This window comes from Siniperca chuatsi, linkage group LG13, assembly GCF_020085105.1.
Source record: "Siniperca chuatsi isolate FFG_IHB_CAS linkage group LG13, ASM2008510v1, whole genome shotgun sequence".
Taxonomy (NCBI): Eukaryota; Metazoa; Chordata; class Actinopteri; order Centrarchiformes; family Sinipercidae; genus Siniperca; species Siniperca chuatsi.
Window position 1 is genome coordinate 9,831,212 of NC_058054.1, and position 14,550 is coordinate 9,845,761.

The 14,550-nt window shown below is 42.3% G+C and overlaps 1 protein-coding gene across 2 annotated transcripts in view; it reads left to right on the forward strand.

Moving 5' to 3' along the window:
- Positions 1 to 14,550, forward strand: part of skila (SKI-like proto-oncogene a) — a 35,931-nt gene that overhangs the window by 16,659 nt on the left and 4,722 nt on the right. For both annotated transcript variants that reach the window (XM_044221039.1, XM_044221040.1), the window contains exons 3-7: positions 5,419 to 5,514; positions 6,189 to 6,277; positions 8,096 to 8,238; positions 12,224 to 12,588; positions 13,319 to 13,549. In XM_044221039.1, the coding sequence (XP_044076974.1) occupies positions 5,419 to 5,514; positions 6,189 to 6,277; positions 8,096 to 8,238; positions 12,224 to 12,588; positions 13,319 to 13,549 (924 nt within the window). The remainder of the gene's footprint in view (positions 1 to 5,418; positions 5,515 to 6,188; positions 6,278 to 8,095; positions 8,239 to 12,223; positions 12,589 to 13,318; positions 13,550 to 14,550) is intronic.

Genomic DNA, 14,550 nt, shown 5'->3' on the forward strand with positions numbered 1-14,550 from the left:
GTTTCTGCGACACATATTCAGGCAGGCAAGATACTTCAATATCTTGTTGTTGCATGGTTCGGGCCAGGAAGTATATATATCTATGTATCTGTAGCTTCATCTTTGACACAGTTGACGACTGCAGCAGAACAGGATGTGGTCTAGAAACAGACAGGGCGTGACTGACTGTCTGTGTGTGTGTGTGTGTGTGTTCCTCCTTTCCTCCCTTACTGTCTGAGGCAGAATGAAAAGGCACCCAAATAAAGGCTGTTTACTTCCTCTTGAGAGAGGAAAAAGGAGAATGAACTGCATTACTCTGTCCTCCTCTGCTGCCCACTGCCATCCCTCCCTCCTCTCCCTCCTGAATGCCAGCCTCATGAATGGCTCAGAGGGGGTAGGAGGAGGAGGAGGAGGAGGAAGAAGAGGAGGAAGAGGGAGGACGGGTGGCACAGTTATGTTTTGTGAACCCCTCTGTTTCTGTCCCATGAGTGAGATTGTGGCGCTTGCCTGGAGTTTGTTTCAGTTTCCATACACGACCACTGATGCCCGGATTTCAACAGATGCAAAGACACAATCAGGCCCAACAGTGTTTGTTTTCAGGGCACAAAAGAGATTTTAAATAGATTTTAATAACACACACACATCGGCCTGCTCTGGGATGAAAGGTCAGACCAAGTATTGCGCACTCTTTATTGTGCCCTAGATAAGATTTGCCATTAGGCTTGTTGAGACTCGTTTTTGTGTGAGTGTGTTTGTGTGAGTGCGTGTGTGTTATATCCTGGGCAGGGTTTTACAGTTTACATTTCAGTAGCATATTCTCTAAAGAATCAACTCATGCTACCATCTAAAAAAGGATCACACTGATCCTGGTGATAAACGTAAAATAATGAAAAATGCCTAGTGCTATTTCCCAGAGCCCAAGGTAGATAGATAAATAGATAGATAGATATAGGTAGATATAATATTCAGTTGACAATGATATAGAAGGATAAAAGCTGAAAATACTCACATTTAAGAAGCTGGTACAAGCAAATATTTAGCATTTTTACTTGAAAATGACTCAAACAATGAATAAATGATCCAAATAGTTCCCAATTAGTTTTCTATCAACTAATCAATTTATCAACTTATCGTTTCAGATGTAGTCGTATCTCCAAAATGTTCTCAGGCTCCTCAGCAGCAAGTAATCGTTCAACTGAAGCAACAACTCACCACAGTTTAGATTTGATTTATGAATTGTTGGCTTTAGAAGAGCAACATGTTCAGCTTATGATTTGTTAGGAAATGTTCTTTGGGCATACATTTTTCAAACTAAGTGCCGGTTTGCTCCATGGAAAATGCATCAATTTAGTGTGTACATGCGTGGGATGATAAGCCGTGTATGTGTTGTATTATACATGTATGGAGACAGTATGTGTATTTAACGCCAGTAACTGTGTGTGTGTGTGTGTGTGTGTGTTTATATGCACTGAGATGGCAGTCATCTGGAGTCTCCATGTGACTGGAGTGGAGAGATGGAGGGAAGGAGGAGAGCTTGACCTTGGATTTGTTTGTACTCTGTGTGGCAGTGTGTCAGACTTTAAGCTTAGATACATATCAATTCCAACAAGAGTAGAAAAGAAACCAGATTCCTCTTGTTGTCTGTGGGTTTGAGCAGAGACTGGTAAGAGCTCAAAGAGACTCATATCCTCTGCAGTCTTCTGCAGAGGATATGAGTCGCAGTCTAATCAGTTTTATTTCTATCTTAAAATAAAATAAAAACCCTCATCTAATTGCAAAGTGCGCAAACTTAAAATGACACTTTCTTTAGATGACTTGCTTACACGAAAATGTCAGCCTCCATTTCAAATGCCCCTTGGCTGTAAATTTCCAGCTAAAAAGAGAATAAAGGCAACAAGTATTCGTGGTGTAAATGAGATGTTAGTGCTTTGCAGTGGGAAGCACAGATGGAGCTCACAGTGGAAACACACAGCTGCCGCTGAAGTGCATTTACTCGCCGCCTGCGTTTGCCAGACTGTGTATGGTAATGTACGGTCATGGATGTCTGTGTAGTAGAGTGGCGCTTGTTATTGTTGGATTTAACAGCACTCAGGCTTCACAGACACACAGAAAAAACACTTTCTGCTCCATTAATGCGTCTGCTGTAGAAATGTCATGTGTGCTAATGGTCTGGGGACTAAACTGAGGCTTTGAAAATGGGTCATATTGTAAAAGTTCACATGGCTGTGTGTGTGTCTAGAGTTTCATCTAGCTGTATAGTGGTGGGATGAAGTGTGTGTGTGTGTCTGTGTGTGTGTGTGTGTGTGTGTGTGTGTGTGCTGCAGCAGCAGGCAGACTGGTGGTGATTAGGAACAACAGGGCAGAGTTCAGCTGAGCGAGTGTGTGGAATGCTAAGCCACATTGTCAAACGGCAAGCTTCAGCCTGACAAAGGGCTGGAGACATAGGGGGCAAGGAGCGGTTTGTGTGTGTGCGCGCTCGCTTCATTATTGTACATTAGTGCCGAGTAGCAGCACGGTGTGTGTTAATAAAGCAGGGTCGGGGGGTGGAATAGACAAGAGAGAGATGGACAATTGTGAAGAGAAAAACAGTTGTGTTAAAATGTGCAAACGTTTGCACCTGCACACATTCGTTAAGGAATAGGCAGGAATAATGAGCAGGGTTGTGTGTGTGTGTGTGTGTGTGTGTGTGCGCGCGCGTGCGTGCGTGTGTGCGTGCGTGTTACGGTGGTGGATGTTAAGCTGTCAACTGTCAGGTAAACATGAATTACAGTGTTTCAGTCTTCACTATGTAGCAAGTACACACACACACACACACAGACCTACCTTTTAATGAGCTGTCACATGTCTCATCAGCACAGCATTTGCTGTCATGGGGGTCAAGCAGATGAAAGACCTCTGGATGACCTGGTGTTAATGTCACTTTGGCCCCATTCTCTCCCTCTGTCACACACACACACACACACACACACACACACACACACACACACACACACACACACACACACACACACACACACATATACATACACAGACTTGTGCAGGGGGAGTGATTTTAGATCAGTAGTAGTAGAGAATGCCATCAACACACACACATTCAAACAACCTTGATATCGGAGGGAATCCAGCCAGCGAGGACCTTGTTCGCCTCCACGCCACTGCAGTGGGTTTATTGTTGTTTCTGTCAATTCAACCTTCCCTCTATCTCTGCCCCCCCCCACTCCCTCCTCTTGCAGTGCTGCAGTGCTGCCTTCTGGAGGAAGAAAAGCAATAAACACCAACCACAAGCGCTTGTAAATCGGACAAGCCCCCCTTCTATATATACACACACACACACACACACACACAGATGCACCTGGCAACGCATATGGCTCCAGCCTATTACATTTGCATGCACATGCTCATTCATCCATGCCCTTGGAAATAAGGGACTATCCCCTACATACAGTACAGATGAATTCACACACATACACAAATCAGGACTAGTAGTAGTTGTTTTGTCTTGTTGTCTTTGAGACATAACAGAAAAGGTAACTTAAGCAGGTGCAGATGCAGACAGTACAATTACTATATCTATATATATATATATATATATATATATATATATATTTTTTACTTTTTTGGAAATATGTTTTTTTCTTTCCAAGCTGAGACAATATTATTATGTTTGTTAAGTAAGGAGCTTTGTGATTTTCATTTTAGAGGGAGTCACAGGAGGAGACTTAAGAGTAGGCCTGCAACTAACATGTATTTTTACTTAATGATTAATCTTTTTCTTTTTGGAATTAATCGTTCGTCTCTAAAAATGTCACAAAACAGTGTAAAATGCCCCTAATAAATTTCCATCACCTAATGTGAAGATATAAATCAGAGAAAAGGAGCGAATCCTCACATTAGAGAAGCTATTTTGCTTCATAAATGACTTAAAAGAGTAATACATTTTTACATGAACTATTCCTACAGAGTATAAGTTTTGACTTTGTGTGTGAAGGTGTTATGTGCATGCATTGGTATGCAAACAGGCCAGCGTATGTGAGTCTGAAATATGATAATTCAATAAATAAATTCTAAAATTAAATTATAAATAAAACACATATTATGAGGCATAACAGGTGAATAATTACATTTTATGAAAATAATATTGGCTAAAGCTGCTAAATATAGCTGCTGCTAGGCTAGTAGCTAGTATGAGTGTTAGGTGGCCAATACCTAGCTGCCACAGTAATTTGGACGTATTGTTCAGAGGCTGTTTAGCGCTGGTAATGACAGTGTCTCTTAGCCGATACAGTGCAGAGGAAAATCTTTATGTCCAGCTGATGAAAGGCTGTCTGTTTATGTGTTCAGCTCTGTGTGTGTGTGTGTGTGTGTGTGTGTGTGTGTGTGTGTGCATTCTGTGGATAAACGTTTATAGATGGCTTTAAAAGCCTAGTAAGTCAATTATTGATGCTTTCTACAAACTGCCTTTCTCCCTTGCTTCTGCACTTTTATCCTCATTGAATTCTCTCTCTTCCTCTCTATCCTCTTTTCCTGTTTCTTCTTCTTCCACCCTCCTCTCCTCTCTTCTCTACGCCTCCCGTCTCCATCTCTCTGTCTGTTGCTGTGGGCTAGCTAGCGGTTCATATTGCGATGCTGGAAAGTCTTGTTCCTCTGGTGCCTGAGCTACCTGTCAGTTTGGTTGAAAGTGTGTGTGTGTGTGAAGCAGACAGGCTTGTGTGTAGTGTCAGGCCTGTCTGCCGCAGATAAGCATCAACTCCATCAGCTTGTGGCCTCTTGCTGAGCGTGTCCTGGATTTGCTCAAAAAAACATAGACTCAGACACACATGGACACACAACTAGAGGCAGCGCCAGCAGTATTTACTAAGCTCACATGGCTCAGAGGGTACGAATCTGACACAATGAATCATAAACATTCAACAAAAAATATGTCTCACATTGAGCAAAAGGCTGACTCCAACCGTGTTGCATGTACACCAGTGAATCACATGCACAGAAGCACATAATGACAGGCCATGTTGTAGCCATGTTAACTATCAGTTCAGTTTTTCTTATGTTTTATTCATAGGCTTTTCTCCCTGGGCTCATTCAGCCTCTACTCTTAGCTTATTCATTTTCCTGCTGCCTTCGTTTTCTCCGACACTGTATCACAGCAGGCTCAGGCCATAGCTCACTCGCACAAGCTGCTCACTTTTAATGCCATTTGTCTCCATTTTCTATCTCTTGGATGTAATTTGTCTCTATTTCCTAGCGTTTAAATGCCATTTGTTTCTATCTTTCCTGTCTGTGACCTTACCCTCTGTGGTACCAGTTGTAATTTTTTTCTCAACACTTTCTCTCCTCTCGTTCCCACAGTCTCCCGCGACTGAGTCCATGCATCATTTTAATTGTTCTCGGTGCTCTCTTTCTCTGTTGCGTTTAACCTTGGCACGTGTTTGTGTGTTTCAGAAGGCAGTGGAGGACGAGGAGAGCCAGGTGAGGAAATCCTCGGCAGATCTCTGCCTCCCCAGCAGCAAGTTGGCCGACGCCGACCCTGCGAGAAAGGTCAGTTGTCGGTTCCCTCTCTGTATCCATCCACCCCATCTCTCCATTACCTCGTACCGCTCCAACATCCTCTCCTCTCTTCCCCCTCCTCTACACACAGGTCAACACTCAGGGTCATCACCACCCCCCACCCTGACTGACAGGCACCCCCCATGTTCACCCATTCATAGCGACACGCTTCTCCTCTCTGACCTGTCAGCAAATTAACTCATACAGAAGTTGAAAGGCTTTGCTCTTCACCTACCCCTATTGCAACACACACACACACACACACACACACACACACACACCAACTTTACATGCACACACACAGGGAAGAGGCTCTCTCACACACACTCTCAGCTGATGCCTGATGGATTATCCCTCATCCACATGTATGCATGCATATATTAGCTTTATTAGATTATGGCTCCAAGACCACCATGTGCAGTACAGCACACTCCCTTCTCCTCCTGCTGCGTCTCTCCATGTATTCATGTGTATGCATGTGTCTACACACGTGGGTGTGCATCTTGTGATCATTCATCTATTCAAAATTGCATGCAAAGATCAGTAAATGTAGATGGACGATGCCATTCTGTGGCTTTGTAACCGTAACACAATAGCTTAAAAGACAATGTTGCTGTGGTGTGTGATATTTATTTATGTGTGTGTGTGTGTTTTGTTTTTCACAGGGGAAAACATCTCCACCTACTGTGGTGTTCAACCGTCTTTTCTCGGACATCAAGGAGGAGCCAGGACACCCCACACTGGTCCATCCCAGGTACTACACCTCATTAACTTTGATTAAACAACACCAATACGTCATTTTAGGGTTGCAGCTAACAGTTATTTTCATTATTGATTATCTATAGGTTATTTTTTCGATTTGATTATTTAAATATAGAAATGGCCATTACACATTCTCAGAGGTCTGAGCTGACTTCTTGCAGGAGCAGGATTTTTTAACAGACTCGTGGCATTTAAGTTGTTTAAAGTTTGTTGTTTAAAGTTGGTCAAGTGTTAGTTGGTTTGTTGTCCTAGAGAACATTAAAAGTACTAGTTGTTCAAAATGTTATTGTTTTTTGGAGGGGGCTGCTACCTCTGTTCCAGATACTGTAGTTTCAGTTTGACTTAAGTTTCTTTTTCCAGTAATTTAAATTCCCATCGCTAATTTGCTGGTGCTGTGCTCCCTCTTCTGCTTTGTTCCCTCCTTGTCCTCTATCTTTCATCACATGTGCCACTCCTCTCCCCCCCTCCTTCCTTTTTCTTCCCTAAGCCCTCATTTCCTCTCTTCTGGTTCTCTGTTCCTCCCTCCATCCATCCCCCTGAGCATACCAGCCTGTGTTTGGACATGGCGCTCTCTGATAGCTCACACAGTAATCTGACCCAGATTAAAAGTTGGAAGTAGATGGTTTATGGTGCCATAGCGACACATGACTGCCCTGACATACTGACTGTGTGGAGGCTCGCAGATGTCAGGCCAGACAAATTGGCAGGATTAGAGTTCTGGTCACCTACCAGCATCACGTGACTGCTACACACTCGAACCACGCAGACCAGTTTTGAACGTGTCTTTGGCACTGCAGTGTTAGTAACAATGAACTGCTACCGCCAAACGTTGTGCTTGACATCCGCAGCACTTAACGTTGTATTTGGGTTACGACCAGCATCCATTAGCTGTACACTTGTCAAATACGAGGCAGGCTTACATTATTCAATCACATTTTAGGTGTTTCATGTGAAGGAGTTTCAGATTCCCATTCAGGCGAGCAGGCAGTGCTTAGTTTCCATCCAGAGGAGAGGAAGCAAGGCTCAGTTGGTAATTCTGTAGTTTTAGAGGCAGAGCCCCACTGAGCTGTCATGCTTAACCTAGTTCACAGCTCCAGCTCTGTCTGAAGGGGGCTGCTGATGGGGGAGGGGTTCAAAGCTTCTCCTCTCTCCTCTCTCCTCTCTTCCATCTGCTTCTCTATTTCTCTCTCTCCTTCCCACCATGCAGCCAGGAATAGACAGATAGTGTTAGCTCAGTGACTTCAGTGCATCTCCAGGCACTATCTCTCTCTCTCTCAGTTGTACCCACTACCTGGACATTTGTGATAAGCCGAAGGTCTGTTTAGGCTGAAATCCTGTAAACACACGATAAGAAATATCCATATTCCACACTGTGTTTTCAGCTCCTGTCTTCAGATGGTGGAATTACTGTAGACTGTTGTTCTTTTGCTCTTATTCAGCTGTGTTTTATTGCTGTAGAGGTAAAAGGTCCTTATAAGTTATTGCAGGTGTATATGTTGCTTTATGTATATCAGCATTGCAAAGTCCATAACTCGTAACATTTTACGATCTTTACTGCAAAGACAGAAGTATGTGAAAGGTGACACTGCTAACAAAAACCAAACTGATACTTGATTCAGTATGTACTTAATTAGCAGCATAGCCCACCTTTGTGTTATCGAGGAAAACTTGGAATTTAATTAAAATTACTTTTCAATGCTATTTTATGTTCAGTATTTTTGTTTTAGGGTTAACATTGGTAAAGATTTATCTACATATGAGGTCAGTTCAGTGCTTAAATGTTTTCTTTCTTCATCTGTTTGCCTCCTAGTTACTACCTGTACACATACGATAAGATGGTGGCTCCCAACGTGTCTCTGCAGAGGGAGGCAGAGATGAGCCCTGAGATGTTCGGAGCGCTGCTTAAACACCACTACAGCCGCAGAGTGCTGGGCCACGACGAGCCACCCATGGGTCAGTAATGATATACACCCATTAGTACACACAGAGAGACAAACGGATAGACATTTACTGAATAAGCACACACACTATAGTCATGCTAAATGACAAACATATACCACTTTACCACGCCAATACAGAAAATTGATTCAGATTACAAACACATTCACCAAAGCAAGCAAAACTTTATTTATATCGCACATTCCATTCCAAGGGAGAAGGCATGTTTTCTGTTTTTGTTTTTTTTGAACAGTGTTAATGTTGGAGCACATCTAATGCAATCTGGTGAAGTATTCCAGGATCTACAACCATAAAAACTAAAAGCCAAATCACTAAACTTTAGATTTAAACCTTTGAACAACCAGAAGGCCAGAGCCAGATGACCTAAGAGGTCTGATATTGGATAAGCAGGCCAGAGAGGTACTGTACTGTGGAGCAAGGCCATGTGGGCTTTATAGACAAGAAGTAAAATGTGATCAAATTTGATGTCAACGTTCCCAGACATAAAGTTCCCAAGACATACTAAAAAATTGTCATCGCTTTTGATACAAATCAGGCAAGTACTGAGCGAGGAAGTCACCCACTTCTCAAGCCTTTTAATTTTTATATTATCATCAATTGTGTCAAATGCTGCACTCAAATCTAATAATACTAAAATAGAATAATACCTTTTCTTACCAGGCCTTCTTGTGAAAGTAAATGCAAAAACCTACACTCATTATTACTGTGTTTGTGCAAGTGAAAAACTGTAAAGTGCAGAGCTGAAAACAGATGAAAGGGCAGGAAATTGCTTCCAGTTTGACCATTAAATTATTTGCTTTAGAACTAGCTAATATTAGCTACATGCTCCAGAGTCTTGCTACATTATCAAACATGAGACAGCAGGTAAAGTGAAGTTTTATGTTCAGAAATCGACTTCATGTGATTTAGCAGTGTAAAAATAAGACAATAAAAATGGTTGGGATACTAACAAAAATTAAAGAACTGAAAAAAAATTCTAAAGGAAAAAAGAAATTGATAGCCTATTCTATAATGTATGCGCTTAAAAACTGTGCTAACCATTCAATTTTCAAATTATATTCATCCAGTTCCTGTTTGAAATGCCCCTTATTCAACATTTGTAAGCAGTGTATAAACATTTAATAAATGGTTTATAAAACACTATAATGTAGCTGTAAGCAGATATAAGCATTCGTTAATGTTTTTGTCAACAACTACAACTCCCCCTGTTGGCACTCAGAAGTTGAGGCTGGTGTATAAACAGATAAAGAATGATAGTATAGTAAAACGCGGTTGTAATAATAGATACAGGAGGTTAAAGTAATGTGTCCCCAGTGACATTAATGACCATAAAATAATGAGCAAAATTATGATAAAACAGTATTAAGTGTGAAAGTTTTTGACCTCAAAGACAGTAGCTTGAATCAAAAAAATCTCACCTGAAGCTGTTTCTGGTTGAAAGCTCTGGGACAAAGCTAGTAAGTGGCCTTTGAGTTAAGATTTTGTTTTCAAATATGAATGTGCTCTAGTCTTAATTTGCTATTAGAGCCAATTTCAAATAAAAGGATTTCCACAAACAACCAAAAGCAGATAACACTGATATTTGTTTACCTATTAATTATTATTTAATAAATACTCTTTGTGTACAATGTATGTACATTAGACACACAAACACAGCTGACACATGCCTACTATACAGTGGTGTGAAAAAGTGTTTGCCCCCTTCCTGATTTCTTATTTTCTTATTCACTTAAATGTTTCAGATCATCAAACAAATTTAAATATTAGTCAAAGATAACACAAGTAAACACAAAATGCAGTTTTTAAATGAAGGTTGTTATTATTAAGGGAAAACAAAATATAGTAATACAAAATAGTGTGAAATAGTGATTACCCCCTAAACCTAATAACTGGTTGGGCCACCCTTAGCAGCAACAACTGCAATCAAGCGTTTGTGATAACTTGCAATGAGTCTTTTACAGCACTGTGGAGGAATTTTGGCCCTCTTTGCAGAATTGTTGTAATTCAGCCACATTGGAGGGTTTGAGCATGAACTGCCTTTTTAAGGTCATGCCACAGCATCTCAATAGGATTCAGGTCAGGACTTTGACTAGGCCACTCCAAAGTCTCCCCCAACCAGTTATTAGGTTAAGGGGGCAATCACTATTTACCACAGGGCCATGTAGGTTTGGGTTTTGTTTTCCCTTAATAATAACAAAAAATAAGAAATCAGGAAGGGGGCAAACACTTTTTCACATCACTGTAAATACGTGACACACATACAGCAAGCATGAGCAAATTTACATACATACAACATAAGCAGAAGAGACATGCAGATCATGTTCATGTAACACACTTAAAGAGGAGACACATGTTTACTGTAAACATACAACCTACATTCAACACATTCATGCACACACACTTAACATTGCAGCCTGCAGCGATGCACATGATAACATAATCATGCTTTGACCTTCACATAAAGACTCTGGGGGCACCTCACTATTCTGCTTCAGGCTCTCTGTGTTTTTATGTGCACTTTAAGTGTTTATATTAAGCCTGAATTAATTGTATATATATATATATATATATATATATATATATATATATATATATATATATATATATATATATATATATATATATATATATATGATAGAGAGAGAGAGCATTCAATGAAATAAGGAACGTTTACTTTAACAAGTTAAATTTTAGTTCAAGTTACTTATCTGTATATATTTAAATATCACAATTCTTCTGTTTATGTATGTTTTTATTTCACACTTGCTTTGGCAATGTTAACATCTGTTTCCTGTTAACATACAGAGAGAGAGAGAGAGAGAGAGAGAGAGACCGTCTGCCATTATTACGCCACGTCCGACTGCCAGGCTGTCTCTCTCTCTCTCTCAGGCGTGCTGTTCCCCTTTTTCTTCTCCAACCGTCTCTCTTCCCTCCATTTTTCCTGGCAGCTATCTCCACATCTTCTCCATCCTCCGTCTGCTCCCGCACGTCCTCTTCCATCAGTCCATTAATCTATCCTCATCTCGTTCTTCTCTGGCTCCTTCTTCATCATCATCATCATCATCATCATCATCATCATCATCATCATCATCATCATCCTCCTCCTCTTCTCTTTTTCCCCCCTCATTGAACGCTCTCCTCTCCCAGTCTGTTTGTGTGCCTTTCACTCTTTCTGTTGTCGCCCTCTCTCTCTCCTCTGCTTATTTCCTTTCGATCCAGCACCAAATGACTGACTCCTGTATGCTTCTGTTATTGTATGTGTGTGTGTGTGTGTGTGTGTGTGTGTGTGTGTGTGTGTTGTGCAGAGCAAGTATGTGTGTGTACGCACATGCACAAGCCAGCTTAAGTCAGTAAATGAGTGTGCTCTCCAGTGCCAGACATGCTGTGTACAGAGCATGCTGATTCCTGTCCCACACATACTGTATGAGTGCATAAGGCTGGTGAACAACCCACCGTTCTTATGCTCTCTCTGTCACTCTTTCACTATTTTTTCTTCTCTTTCTGTCTGTGCGCTTATACTTACAAACACACCATAGCCTACACATTACCCACTGCAGCATCTGTGCACATGTGTCTTTGTGTGTGAGAGCCTGTTTGATCCTTTTCCCATGATGTACACCTTTTTTAAAGGCCACAGTGAAGGAACAAGCCAGAGTTTGAACAGAGGAGGAGCCCACGCAGAGCAGCGCAGCTCCCACACAAGGCCCTTTATTCCTCTCTCTCTGTGTGTCTAATAGCACACACACACACAGAATTTGTGTTTGAGTGTTTGGTTCGTCGGCTGTTGCCATGCCGTGCTTCTGCTTGTGTGTGTGCTCACACTGAAAGAGGTGTGAGCTTCTATGAGGTTGTGCGAGGGTGTTACTAAGCGTAGGCGGGAGTGTACACCAGCTCGGCTCGTACTTCCTGTCTTTCAACCCCCTCCTCTCCTCTCCTTTTTTAAACTCCTTCCTTCATCCTCCTCTTCCCCCCTCCTCAGATCTTCATGCGTCGCCTCCCGTCACTGCTGGTGCCGAGGAGGCCAAATCCCAACGTGCCACTGCTGCCTCGGCCACCGAGCGGGAATGCCAAACCCAGGCAGTTTCCATGGAGACAAGCAGCCCGAGCTGCAAGAAAGCCACCCACAACCCCACCCACACTCCTCCTCCTCCTCCTGCGTCGTTGTTGTCGCCGGGAACGGAAGTAGTGGCTAAGGACATGGGCTCGGTCACAAGCAGCGCTGCAGTGGTGGTGGGGGGGCAGGAGGACGACAAGGACAGGATTGTTGTGGAGATCATGCAGATGTACAGCAAGCAGCAGGAGAAGCTCAACTCCACCTTGCACAAGCAGCTGCAGCTGGAAATGGTGAGTTGGCGGTCGGAAAGAACAAAGACCAAGATAAATGAGCTCCTGACTAGACCGTAACTGTCTTTGCCTATTAAAAGTGTCCTTGACACAGATGTGAAGGTGATGTTCACCTTCCACGACCTCTCCATCTCTCCATCCCACCACCTGAAAAAATCCAAAAGCCTATTCTGTTCAAATTTTGGTGTCAGATGGTTCAGCACCCCAGTTCATGTAAATCACAATGTTTCACTAATATATAACATTTTGTATATTATTAAAACATTCCTACATTATAGTGACGTCCACATCTACTGCTGAAGCATGTCACTGTATTCATAGAGAATTGCATTTGTATTCTAAAATGAGATTATCACAGTTAGAAAATATTAGTTATAAAATGTCTGACAGAATAAAATGTAAGCAAATTGTTATAAACAAAATACTAGATAAGTTAAATATATGTACACAAAACTTTGATTTTATAGTCTGTCCTTTTTTCCGCTTTTGTCTTTTTTGCCCTTGACTACATAATCCCACTGAATCTGTTAAAGGTCAGGTACATACAGTTTTTGATTCTGTCTGAATTTGCGCAGTAGGGCGGCATAAGCAGTAGAAGCCTGCATTCTGACCTCTGACCTCCCTGTGGAGGGGCTGAAATGTAAAGGATTTTTCTCTTCAGGGGTCAGTGAAGTATCACATTATTATTGTTATTTCCCTTGACTTTCTGTCTCTGTCTCTGTGTCTTCAGGAGCTGGAGGCGATGCGCGGGGGCGAGGCGGCGAGGCTACGGGAGCTGAGCGCAGAGCAGCGGGAGCTGCGCTGCGAGCTGGAGGCGGTGCACAGCGAGCAGGCGCGGCAGCTCAGCCAGGCCCGCCAGGAACAGCTGGAGCTGGAGACCCGGCTGGAGCAGCTCCGACAGCAGGCCTGCGCCTGCGAGCCAGGGGCACAACGCCAGCAAGAGGCCCACTACACTGCACAGGTATGGACTTAGAGGGTGCAGCACATTCAGACAACAGGGTGAGGTATACAATATATAATATAAACCACTATATGAATCTTTTATCATTAGTAAGTTCCCATTGGTCCTATCTAATTTTCCTATCAGATAGTGGCAAAAAACTCTTGAGATCACACAGTCATCACCCACATATTTCCTCTAAGGGAATTGGAGAGTGCTTTCTATCAAAATCTTGACACTGGAGATGTGGTCATAGTTGGTCTGTGATTGAGAGTTTCCCAACTAAATAATCTTGTGTGTATGTGAGTCACTATGTTGTTGAAGATTGTGTGAAAGCATGCATACATGCACACACTCAGGGCCTTTGTTTGGGTTTCCACTAGACTTAATCTTGAGTTAGGTTCTGTTATGTTGGCCTGAGCTCAGGGCTGCAGTATCCCCCTCCTGTCTGTTATTGAAGCTCCGGCTCCTCCTGCCCCACTCCCCTTGGCATCAAACGCAGGATGTCTACCAGTTAGGAAAGGGGGCCTGCATGTGTTTGTGTGGTTATGAGTATTAAGGAATTTCCTAGTTTTACCCAAATTTCGAGTAAAACACAGCAGTGCATCTATCAGTCACAGATGTGTTTCTATATATCTTTTCTTGTTTGACTGATCACATTCTCATTTCACTGTTCTGTCTTTGGCTGGGAGCAGCACATCGCTCATGACAGCAGGCTGTAGTAAACAAGGTTAAGTCAGAATCCATGTCTGAGCATCAAAATGTGACCACTGATGGCTGATGCAGTAAACGATGAGGATTATGGTCTTTCCAATCAGCTTTTGTCTGCAGTCACAAAATACAGTGCAACACCAGTAGATAGCCTATCTGCTATACTGCTGTCTGTTGTGATAGCATACTAGCTAGCTACTTTTCAGCTGCTATCTGTTTGTCTAAATGTTGTGTAGGGTCTGTTTTTTGCACGTCTCACTGTGTTTTTTGAGTCTCTTATAGGAAGAGGAGGGCTAAGATAAAAAACATCT